Source organism: Apteryx mantelli, chromosome 25, assembly GCF_036417845.1.
Source record: "Apteryx mantelli isolate bAptMan1 chromosome 25, bAptMan1.hap1, whole genome shotgun sequence".
Taxonomy (NCBI): domain Eukaryota; kingdom Metazoa; phylum Chordata; class Aves; order Apterygiformes; family Apterygidae; genus Apteryx; species Apteryx mantelli.
The window spans coordinates 9,082,702-9,095,392 of NC_090002.1; the positions used below are offsets into that span (position 1 = coordinate 9,082,702).

Sequence of the window (12,691 nt, forward strand, 5' to 3'; positions counted from 1 at the left end):
CAGCCTAGCCCGCTGGCACCACCTCCTCCCCCGCTCATTGGCCGCGGGGGGCGGCTCGCCGCGCCCCATTGGCCCGTTCGAACCATCACGGCGGGCAGAGCCTGCCCACCCCTCCCCGCGGGGAGGAGGGGGGAAGGAGAGGACGCCCCACAGACTCAAGCTGCTGTGAGCCACAGCGCGAGCGAGGGGCGAGCGAGCGGCGAGCGAGCAGATTCGCCACGAGCCCGCGCCGCCGCCGCGCCGCCGCCCCGCGCCCGGCGGCCCCCGCTGAGCCCCCCCCGCCGCGGCAGCGGGTACCCGCCCCGCATTTTACCCGCGGCGCCGGAGGCCTGCGGGGGCGCCGGGCGCGGCCCGCAGATTCGCCGCGCGGGGGCCCTGCTCGGTTTTGGAGGGAAAACGCGGGGAAGCGCCGCGCCGCCTCGCAGCGCCGCCGGCCGCCCCGGGGGCGTCGAGGCCCCCGCCGCGCCGCCCCCGCCGCGCCTCGGGGCTCCCCTGGCGGGCCCCGGCCCGCCCGGCCGCGCTGCCCGCGGGCTCCCCTCGCAGCGTCCCTGCGCGGCGCTCGCGCCGCCTCAGGGGGGGCCCGCGGCGGCGCGACCGTTGGGGACCGTTGGGCCAACGGTCGCCGCGCGGCCGCGGCTCGCGCCGCCGGCTCGGCGGGGCTGGGGGCGGCGCGGGCCCAGCCGCGGGCCCCTGAGGTAAGCGGCGCTCGCCGCAGCTTAGGAAGGGAGGTTAGAGCAGGAGGGTGATCCCGGCGCCATCCCGCCGCTCGCAGCTCCTTTGTCATGGAAGCGTGCCTCCATTCAGGGCCAGACTGCGCTACTTCAGAGGGGGCTAACGGGGCTGAATACACAAACACCCAAAGCACCCGGACAGGCACGAAATTGCATTGCCTTTCCCGATTCATTTTACGCTTCTAGCAGCACTTGGCACCTCCGTGCACTCAAGTGAACTCCATTTCCCTGCTTAGATTATGCTGGGCGATGGTATCTACAGTAAATCTACACACTTTCACGTTGTTACTTAACATTACTTCTTTGTTGCACTGATGAGCCTTAGATTCAGTGTGAAATATTTTTCTTATGCTGAAATGCACCAAATTAAGTCCAGCTGGTATGAATTTCATTATCAGTACTGATTTCATTACAGCCACAATTATTTCCTTGTACTAGTCAGCAGATGTAAGGAACAGGCACAAATTATGTAAAATAGAAGAAATTCCAAGGAAGGTTTTGGGTTGGTTTGACTTTTAATCCCCTAGAAACCTATAATTACTCATTTTACTTAGAAAAGGAACAGCTTTCACCATGGAAAAATAAAAAGTACAGTCCATAGAAATGGCAGCTTCTGCAATAGCAAGTCACTTTTACTTTACACTTGAATCTTTTCAGAGATTGGTTCCTCAGTTTTATTAAAAGTAGTACTTATAAAACGTTTTATTGTGTGCAGGGTCATCTGAGAAGACTGGTTTGACAATACAAATATGGTCAGCTTTTACTTAATTATAGGAGTAATTCGAGTTTATTTAATACCTTTCTTGATCTTAATTTTTCTCCTCTGGAATTACCACCACTTGTCTGATCAATTCAGATGTCCTGAAGTCAATACTCATGAAAATGAAGCTGATCAGGAAAGAAAGAGGGGTATTCAGAACAGCTGCCTGCCTGCATAGCCAGCCCATAAATACACTATGTGAATTAATGAGCCATAAGGAGGAAGACATTATGAACAAATAACCACATCAAGGAGTTTTTTTCTTGCTCCTCTTAGCTGGATATATTGGATTACAAGTCACTATGACTGACTCAACAGATTGGAAAGTTTTGCATACTTATCTCCAGCTCTTAGGTCAAAAAGTCTGCGATAACCAAGATAGCGAGGTGTTTCAATGAAAACAATCTAATTTATTTTGCTGGCAACACAGGGCAGTTCACACTGCATGCTTTGTACCTATGCTATTGTTGACACCAAGACTGTTTTTGTTTTGGACTTGTGAACCCATTCGTTAGGACTGTTGAGACAGGAAAACAACAACTACTAAACAAGCAAAGTCAAACTTTTATTTCAAACTTTTGCAATACTGCATTAGTTACTGATTGATATGGGGAAAACCTCCCATCAGTTTCTTCTCTTTATATAAACATAATACTGCAACTTTACAGTAATCAGCATCCTGTCTCTAAAATACTTGTGCATAACTGCAAGGGGTTAAAAAGAAAAGCTCAATTTTTATATTGTTGACTGGGTATTTCTGAACTATAGTCTGCCCTCATGATTTCAAATTCTATTGCAGTAAAATTTTTGAACTATTATACAGGGTTATAGCACTAAGTAACAACAGGTGGAAGAGAGCGAAATAGGTACAGATGGCCCAGCATCATGCAAAGCATACAAAGTCAAACTAGGCACTGCATAAGGGAAAAAATCAAGTGTCTTCAATTTCAGAACAGGTCATTCCTACCAAAGACACCAGTTAGGCACAATGCATCAGAATAAAGATGAGGCTTTTCTGATTTATTTCTGAAAGATCAGGAAAACAAAGCAAGTTTTTACCAGGCTGCACAAACAAGGCTCAAGTTTGATTAAAGTATTTCTTAGAAACTTTGCTTCACTCAGGTTGGATTTTTCCCTGCAGTTGTTTTAAAAACTCAAATAACCAACACAAGCTGGGCACAATCAATTTCACAGGCAACCGTTCTTTGAATACTGCCTAACACAGCAAAAAGCATGTTTAGATGGGGCCTTTGAATTACAGTTTGTTTTACAGGACTAAATCAAGGTTGCCAGAAAGCCTGCATTTTTTTTCCAAGTGCCTTATGTGCCACAGAGAGCGCTCTGAAAAAACACATTTGCACAGTCAAATCGTTTTCCTGTCTGGTTGAGTTTTTATAGAGACCTCAAGTAACGACTTTCTGTTGTGTAGGCTTAGTTTTTGACACTTGTCTGCCGTGTCTGTTAGGATATTAACAAGCAGTAAGTTGTGTGGAAGAAAAACCTCAAGGTATACATCCGTACCGGAAACCACTGGCCAGAACAGAAATTATATATAATACAAACAAATATTCAAAGATCTTATTTTGGCTTTTTGCTCATATCTGAGAGGCACTTATGCAAAATTAAGAGATCCAAAAACCAAAGAGAGACTGGTACATAGCAAACTGACATACAAACAGTATAAAGATGTTTTTCTACATATGGCTTAGCAGCTAGGCTGTTGAAACAGGTATTAGATAATCTGTATTAGGTCCAAGCTCTTACTGACTTGAATAGTTGGTCCTGGGCAGAGACCTTCTGCTGTTTACCTGTTTCTTCGTGTGTAAAAAGCCAGCTTTAATATTTGAACTCTTTGCTCAAATTTTTTGAGGTGCACATACAGAAATCAATAAATAATGTATGGATCTTAACAATCTCATTATAGGCCTTTTTAATAATTAGACCCTTTTCCCTATGTTCCATAAAGGATTAAAAAAAAAAACCTTCCTTTTTTCTGATCATATTTAGGAAGTAAAATTCAACAGGACAGTTCCATTTTGTTGCTAACAAGTTCTACTTCCAAGTTCTCAGGTACTATCTTCACAATACCATTTCATATGTTTTTTACAGTGAACCCAAGCTCACGGAAAAGCATATTTAAGTGTCTATAAAACTGAATTCAGCAATATTTGCATAACAAAATCCTATCCCAGATATCTTAGCTTTTAATAAAAATAGAACAAAACACTAGGCCTAAATTCCATAGCACTTACTGTTCATGTATCAAACCTTTTCAGCTCCTGAGAACAAACATTCAGAAGTTTTTTTGTACTTAAATGAAGGTAATCAGTTCCTGTTCTTACTGCCCTCTCCTTCCGTAGATTATATAGAATAAGAAAAGATAGAGGAAACTTTGCCAAAGAGCAGTCCTAATTCAGGATGAATTTTGACAAATAAATTTATAGTCCTGTTTTCAGATTAGCTCTTGGGAAAAGTTTTTCGACATTTCCACCCCTCAACACACTCCTTATTTAATCTACTAGAGAAAGTAAAAACATTATTGAAGAGCACTTGTTTAAATCTTAACCTAAAACATGGGCAAGATAATTCTATAGCATAGCATGCTTATATAAAACACATGCAATACTATATAACCACAGCCTTATAGACTGAGTTTCCCATTAACTCTAAGATAATTATCTAGTGTGCTTTTAGTTTTTTTGGGGTGGCAAGAACCATTCTCAAAAACAATGAATACCTGGGGGATATGCTAGGAAAAAAGCAGGCATCAAAAGGCAAGCGGGGAGTGGTTCTCTTCATTTCCTTTTGTCCCGCAAAGTCTTCTCCTTTGCTTCCCCCTTGGACCACTAAAACCAGCAGGTGGGCTTTCAGAGAGCTGTATCTCCAGCAGCATCCCTGCTACCAAATTCACTCACCAGTACAGAATAATTGTGGGAAGGCAATTCATCAGCAATTGCAAAGCTATTTGAGACTGTAGCTTACAGGGTGTTCTAAAAGTGAAAAGGACTGTTGTTCCATCATACAAAGGAGTTTACAACCTATTCCTCATTCAGCTCTTGGTGCCCTAATAAAGTGGCAGCAGAACAGAATATGTACGCTTGTGCTAGAGAGGATGAGTGAGGAAAAAGCGAACATAAGGCAACCGGACAATTCTTGACAAAAATCTGAGGTCTCTGCTGCAAGCACCACAGTCAGTATACACATAAGTGAGGGCTGTGCTATACAATTTTTCAAATTCATACACTGATTATTTTACAGATCCAGTAACATGCAGCACTGTGCTAATCTGAATCTGGCTGTGCATCTTAATGACAGTTAGTGGCAACGAGGAGATGTTTTGGTCTCTCCATGACATGTAAGCAGAGGTATGTAGTTCCAGAGCATGAAGTAAAGAGTTTGCTGTAATCCCACACTGTGAATCTGAAGGCACAGAAAGACCGCTTGAGCTTTGCATGCATCAAAAGAAGGTCACTGTAACACTTCGGCATGGCACGTGTGTTTACTGTATGCATGTGGGGAATGAAAGATGCAACACTTAAAATATACCTTCCCCATCCTTCCCCCTACCTGAGACAGGCAGTCACATGTGAGACAATGAAGTGCTCTAAATTAAAAATCATTAATCCAAGCCATGTGCTTGAACACAGGCTGTGCTACCTTATAGCAGCAGAGCTTCCAGTTGCCACTACGCTAGAAGAGGAATCCTTTTCTCATTCCTCTCCTCTTTCTACTCCTCACCCAAAAATCATTGCAGCAATGCTCTATTGAGTAGCCATGTGCACTGAAGAGGAGAGAGTTCACTATCATGTAAAAATACCAGCAAGAGCTGGTTTAAAAGTAATAAAAAAAAAGGACATTGCTGCTTGACCCAGAGCAGATGGTGTAGTAAGTGCATCTAACAGCAAGCCCAGCCTGGTGAGGATGTCTCTTTTATGTTAATATAATCCCCACTCCCAGAAGCAGAGGAACTTCCATCACCAGTGGATGAGGACATCATCTTTTCAATCAGGACTCTAGAAAATAAATATATATATTTATTTTTTTTTAAAACAAGCAGCATTGTGCTACACAGTTTTGAAGCAGTACAAAAGAGAAGTAACGATTCACTCTAGAAGGACACAAACTCCAAAACTTTAAGGACTAAACAGTTAGGCTAGGGAATCTCATAGGCATTGCCAACAGCATTCCTGCCATTACTGCTATTATCTGGCAGCATCAGAAGACACTGCAATGACTGTATTACAAAGTCTACTGCAACTACTTCACCTTGGGTCCAGTTTAGGACTGGGACACAGCAACAGGCTTCCTACCAAATGTCAGGATAAGGTGTCAATTCCCAACACTGCAGTCTGATACCTTTCAGAAAAGGCCAAATTCTGCATTAAAGGTTTGGTACATTACAAAAGAATTTCTAATCTCTTTACACAAGAAGTCCCATCCTCCTAGTAGAGGCCAGCATATGAAAAAACATCCATGGTATTGTTTAGAGAATTCGTTTCCAAAAGCATGTTGCCCTTCTCTTCCTTAACCAAGGAGAGAAGAACTTCTGACCTTTCAGAATTCAGTTTCCCTTTAGGAGATTTACTTGCATGTTATTGCTGCTGTTCGTTACTAACTGACATCATCTCCCCTCACCTTGAAGATGTTGGTGTCTGAAAGAGGGAATTAACTCTTTAGATGTATCACAAGTCACTGTGCCTACCTCATAGACTCATTAATATTCTTGTTTTCCTTGACAGACGTTTCCACCCAACCAGAAAAGCCATTTTCTTTGCTGAACCGATCCACTTCTTCTCTTGTCACTGCCCATGGGGAAAGGTCACACTGTAAAACAAGAGTCAGTCATTTTAAGTTTAGCCTTTTAATTTTTAAGCTGGGATGGGAATTCTTCCCCTCACCCATTTACTGCTTGTGTTCAGGCAGCAAGTAGGCTTGGCCCCTCACATCTCCAAGATCGCAGTCTGATAGAGAGTTCTTAGGGCAAGGTTCTTAATGGGATGTTGCAAGAAGCAATATATTTATCTAATCTGAGATACTGACACACCTCAGTCAAGCACGCATGGAATTGAGGTTCATTTGGAACAGGACAAAAAAGCATTGTCACTCATCCAAAATATGCCAGGCCTATCAGCAGCAAGGAAATTTTACGGATGTAGTGCCACTGAAGCAATCACACTGATGGCAGCAGGAAGTATGAAAAGGCAGCGAGAAAACCTGTCCAATAAGAGCTGGTATTTGTGTGATTACATTACTTTAGTGACATACACACGGATCTCCTTAATGCAGGCAAGAATGTTACTTTAAAAATGCTACTGGGGGAAAGCATTCTTCCTGAAGTGGAGAAGCAGAAAAGCCATTTTCCTGCCCACCCATCATGTTTTTGGTTCATTTCCAACTTTAGGCTCTCTCAAACCAGGCAAGTCTCAAACTGAATCTGGAAAGGGCTGTTGAGCCAATGTTGGCACATGTAGAACATAAAGGTAGTTTTTAAATGAAAGAAAAATAAATCATTAAAGACATCAAGTAATCTACACAGTGAAACTTGACACTGCATCCAAAAGCAGACATCCCTCTGGCAGCTCTGAACAGGAGAGGCTTTACCTGCCATGTCATACACAACCTTCCCAGTCTACTGCAAGTTAAAGGCTAAAAAAAAAAGTCTCTCTTTCCATTTTTCACTCCCTTTGTGGTTGTAAAAGTATGGTAATGTGTGTATATAAAAACACGCACACACACAAACACACTCGGAGTACATCTAGAGCTGCTCACTTTATTAGCCAGCAGTAGGCAAGGCACAGGGTTCCCATCTGGCAGCATGAGTTTGCTGTCCAAATCCTGCTTCCACTTTTGGCTGTTGCTGAACGTGCTGATGTTGGTGACATCAAACATGATAACGCAGGCTGATGCCTCCCTGTAGTACAGCCGAGTCATAGATGTGAAGCGTTCTTGCCCTTGAGGAAGAAAAGGAAAACCTTCTTTTTTCAGAGTTATCTCTGTTAGACTTGATCACCGAGATATCACGCCCATGATAGCATCCGCTGAGAAAATGAGGTACCAACACTGTCCACTTAATTAAGGAGGAAACAGAGGCATTAAGACGCATCCTGCCTTACGCACCTCAGCATGCCTTGCCAGCAAAGCTCTAGGAGGGTTCATTCGGTCACTACTGATACATGCTGCTGAGGGCTTGGTGGAGACACAGCAATACAAATGCAGCCTCTCAGAAGAAAAAACTTTGATATTAAACAAAAAATATTAAAACTCACATATGCTGTTACTACTGTTTAAACCTTACGGCCTGTCTGTACTACCAAAACTGCATCCAGAGAGTAACCCCACCATGCTGCTATATGGCTTGATTACGCTTGTTTAGATGGGGACAAACCACAAAGCGTTCACATCACGTTACATGGGTCAGCGGCACAGTGAAAACTAGCATTTCTGACACTGCATAGATTTCAAGGTGAGCTCTGACATAGCTCTGCAGCTGGTCAACAGGCTTTACGCTCTGAAGAGATCAAGAATTAAGCACTCTAAGTCACCTTAAACTATCTGTGTCCCTTTCAGGTGGGAAGAGCAATGTCGAAGGGACTATCCTGTGCGTACATCCCCTTCAGGTTAGGGCACGTCAAGAGCCCTGTGACAAATATGGCCACTCTGCTTTCCAAATCTTAAATGTCTTTTCGGGTCTGAAATTGAAATCAGTTTCTTGCTGCAATCCTCTTGCTGCAAACTTCTCCTTCCTGTTTTCTTTTTAGAGATTCCAGGCACACACGCCTGAACAGTGAAACCAGAGGAAGCCACAACCCTGTTTTCCTCACTACTCTAGATCCAGAGGTGCCATTTTAGAGACACTACTGCATCTATCTGTCCTTTGTCTTCCGGTGCTAAAAAAATTCAGGAACAGAGGGGTTTTGTGCTTTTCTAAGCAGCAGATGCTATTCAGTCCACTTCACTGCATAATACTGTCCCCCAGAACGTGCCCCATTCCTGACCCAGGCCCACCACCTCCAGGGCACGTAACAGTGTCCTGTTTCCATGACTGCTGCTCGCCGGCCTCTCCAGCTCTGATGTGGACGCTTGTTCCCTAGGAAACCACCAACTCTGCTCACACAGGTCACTGAGCAGCCAGATAGCAACTTCCAAGACCCAGTTCTGATCCCAGCAGCAAGACCAGATTGAATTCAATGGAAGTACTCCAAGTTTAGATACAAGAATCAGGCCTTCCTAGCTATCACGCCAGAAATCACTATTTTAACAGAAGACTTAGAGCTGAGAAGTTATATATCCAGTTACAAATCAGCCTGTCTCCCCATTCAGTCTGCTCTGGCTTTGAAATGGAAAAGAAAGGCTCCATAGAATTTATCATTTGTACTGCTGTGTTCTTTGCAGATGAGCTTTTGATTAAATATTTAAATTACCACTGCAAACTAGAAGAACATCATAAAGCAGAACAATCTTGCCCCTTGATTCCACAGATTTTTAGGGTTTATTTTCATATCAGACTCCTTTTGGGGGGGGGGAGAGGAAGGCCAAGCAATTCAGAGAGCTTTAAATTCTGCTCTTGAACAGCTTTGTCGTTCAGCTGAACATACCTGCAATGTCCCAGAGCTGGAGTCGTACCGTCTCCGATTCTGACCACTGTACCACCTTCAGAGCAAAATCCACTAGAAAATCCCCCAAAAGACAGGAAACTCAATTAGGGACATTCACAACATTGGACTTGTTCCTCAACATTTCCCCAGAGGGCCAGGCACAGGGCATCACAGCAACCGCTGTCCCAGCGATGGCAATTTGTACTGGCCCACCACCCACACAAACAGAACAGACAGGGGCCCGGAGGGTCCGCAAGCGCCGTCCCCCTCTCCTCCATCACAGACAGCTGCAAAACAGGCGTTAATTCCAGAAGGCTCCACATGGTCTGCTGCAAACCCTGGGTGCTCAGAGAGAACGATCGCAGGCACACAAAATGCCTCGGAAAAGAAGAAATCAAGGGCATTATCAGCACCCCATCCCTGCATAAGGATGCTACACTTTGCTTTTCCCTTCCTGAACTTTAGATTAGAAGCACTTTGGGTGGAGTTAAACAACACAATAGAGCAGCATTCGCTGTCTTGCAAAGCCCGGCCAACCTGCTGTCGAAGCCCTCGCAAATGGCAGCAGAGCAACATGGAGTTTTCCAGCAAACACAGCACCAGGCGGCCACTGCACTACCCCAAAACGCAGGGCTTTTTTGGAATCAGACACTGCCCACCACCAGGGTTTGTAAAGGTCCCACCCACAGCTTCCAGTCTGCAGAAGATACCCATTCTCGATCCCTGGGGTCATAACACTGACACTGCGGTGACACTAACCAAGAGCTAAGGCCAGGAGAAAAAAAGTTCAGGAAATAAGAATTCCTCCAGCACATAGGCCAGAATAACCACAATGCAAACAAAAGGCTACTGGAAACCTTATCGCTTGGAGAGCTTTAAGGAAACCTTCCCTCAGCCAACTCTGTTTCATTCAAGTGCTGTTTGGATCGCGCCTTTTGTACTTTTAATCCACAGTTTAAACAGTAGACCAAAGAACTGGATCTTCTCAGTTAGGGTTAATAATGCACAAAGGCAGAGTTTTAAGTAAAAAGGTCAGAGGTAACCATGCTCCATGCCTCCCCTTTAAAATTCATAATCCTAGTGGAAACTCAGAAAAATGCCAAATAAAATGCTGGATTTGTTGTTGTTGCCTTTGTTCTACACTGCCTAAACCGTTTAGTCACTGGTACGTGGAGCACAGTGTTTCCTTTCACATTTACCACTTCCCACCATCTACAACTCAACTGTAACAAATGCCCAGGGAGTAGAAAAGGAAAACACTGCATTTTTTCCAGAAGATTATGATACATCAAGTTTTCATTGCAGGAGGAAAACTGTCCAGCTAAGCTGTCATCTGTGCTCAACAGGCCTGGAACTTTTTGAAGCTAGAAATACATTTAAAAAAGAAAGAAAAAGAAAAAAAAGAAAATCTGCAGCTCTCTTACTGCTGCGAATGACCGTGCAGGCACAACTCCAAGCACTTTGCATCTTGCTGCTCCAATAGGATATGGCCCTCCAGTGTTTTCAATTTTTGACCAATTTGTTCCCTCTGCATTTGTGAGTGAGAAGATTTAAACAGCCATGCTCTGCCTCCAGTATTTTAGGTCCTCAAAGAGATTCTCCTGCTCTTTTTAGATCATTCACTTACACTGGTGGTAAAGAAAGAAAAATACATTCTACTTAAGTCTTGTCCCAAGACCTCTTGTTATAAAGCTGTTCTTCCTCCATCTTTTTTCCAATGCCCCATTTTACAGCATATTCAGCAACATGAAATCACTCCTAAAGTAAATGTCAAAGCGATGCTGGTTTGGTTGTCACCAGGAAGATGCGAGGCTCCAGGTGAGGACTCAGCAAGGTGTTTGCTCCGGAGGGAGCAGGGCCGGGCACCCGGGTCCCTTCCTGAAGGGTCACAGCAGTTCCTAGTTCACCTGTCATCAGGGGCCTCATTAAAGAGGGGCACAGCAGGAGCCGCATCCCAGATCTGCCACAGGAGCTGCAAAACACAGTAACTACGGGCCGATGAGCGCCCATTCCACAAGCTACCGCGAGGGTTTTGCGCCTGCAGGGAAGGAGAGGGGCGAGTTCCCCCTCGCAGCCTGCGACCGCGGGGCGCTTAAAGAGGATTAAGCGCAACAGTGGCTTTAAGGCGAACGCGGAGCCCGCTGCGCTTCACGACGCGGGGGGAGGCGCAGCCCAGCCGCGACCCCCCCGGCAGCGAGGCGACAGCAGCCGCCACCAGCCCCCCCGCGGCGCCGCGCTCACCTCCCACCGTGGACTTGTAGTGCCGGTTGAAGCTGTCGTTGGCGTAGCGCTGCACCAGCGACGTCTTCCCCACCGTGGCGTCGCCCACCACCAGCACCTTGAACATGCGGTCGCGGTGCCCCATGCCGCCGCCGCCGCCGCCGCCGCCTGCTGCCGGCGCGGAGCCGCGGGGCCGCGCGGCGCCGTCACGTGAAGGTCACGTGGCTGCAGCGGCGCAACCGCTGCCGCCGCGGCGCTGCCGGGACGCGTAGTCCGCACCCGGCCCCGGGCTCTGCCCCCCCGCCTCGGGCTCTGCCCCCCCCCCCGGCCCCGGGCTCTGCCCCCCGCCCGCCCCCGCCATCGCCTGCCGCCCGGGGCGAGCGGCTCGCAAGTCCCTCCGCAACGAAAGCCTTCCAAAAAGCGCAGAAGAACAGGTTGAGGCGAGGCGGGCCTCCATCCGGACGCTGCGTACCGCCTCGTTGTGCAGAGAGAGGTGCCAAAGCACCTGCCGCGCGGCAGCGCTTAGGGACGAAAAGCTTGCGAGATGAAATACGCCCCCCGCCCCCCTTGCTAAGAGGAAGGTTTTGATCCGCTCACCCAGAACCAGCTCCAGCTTTGCAGTGGGACTGGGGCCAGGAGAGGCAGGCCGGGCCCCCGGGCACGTGCCAACAGCTTCCAGGCACGCCGTCGCGCGTGCTTCAGTCACCGCCCCAGCGTTTGCACCTGTGGGACCACTGAATTGTTCTTGTAAGAATTATATTGCAAGCGTTACCATGATAGAGAAAAAGATCTGAAGTAGCTTGGGGATTCAAAAGCTGGAAGGCAAGTGAAAACAAACCACAGTGTGTATATGCATGTATATATATATTATATATTTTTTTTTTTTAAGCAAAGCTACAGTTGTTGGGAATCCTTCAAGGTATGATCAAGTTAAAGGCAAAATTCTCCCTGCAATATCCATTCAGTACCTTCCCCCTTCCCCTCCTGCTCTGTCACCCAACCAAAACAAAGAAACAACTCCCCCCAGCGAGACCACGTTATGGAACGACCCCTCCTGCGCCTCGGTACACTGATATTTAGCATATGGGGAAACGATGTGAAGCTTCAGGCAACAGGACACAGGTTCCGAGAAGATTTAGAGCCAGCAAGGCCTTGCTGGTTGCTGCCTGCTCTTCAGCACTGCCGTAGGTTTGCTTTAGGACTACCCACAGCGAGGGGACATAGCCCTGCAGGAAAACCGAACGCAAAGCCCACGGCAGGGGAGAACGCAGAGCCCTCGGAGGGCAACCAGCTGCTGCACGCTCAGGACGCTGCTCAGCGTCCCCCAGCAAACATGCAGGACCCCTATGCACCGCGCTCCTGAAACAGTCACAGGCAAAGGGACG

The 12,691-nt window shown here is 46.7% G+C and overlaps 1 protein-coding gene across 1 annotated transcript; it reads right to left on the minus strand.

The window, feature by feature from the left end:
- Positions 1-2,035: 2,035 nt before the first annotated feature.
- Positions 2,036-11,463, minus strand: RAB29 (RAB29, member RAS oncogene family). Its single transcript, XM_067310520.1, has 5 exons — positions 11,328-11,463; positions 9,087-9,158; positions 7,261-7,442; positions 6,194-6,315; positions 2,036-5,504 (listed from the first exon to the last, which is right to left on the minus strand). Exons 1-5 carry the CDS (start codon positions 11,449-11,451, stop codon positions 5,387-5,389), a joined length of 618 nt encoding a protein of 205 aa, XP_067166621.1. The 5' UTR covers positions 11,452-11,463; the 3' UTR covers positions 2,036-5,386.
- Positions 11,464-12,691: the final 1,228 nt, after the last annotated feature.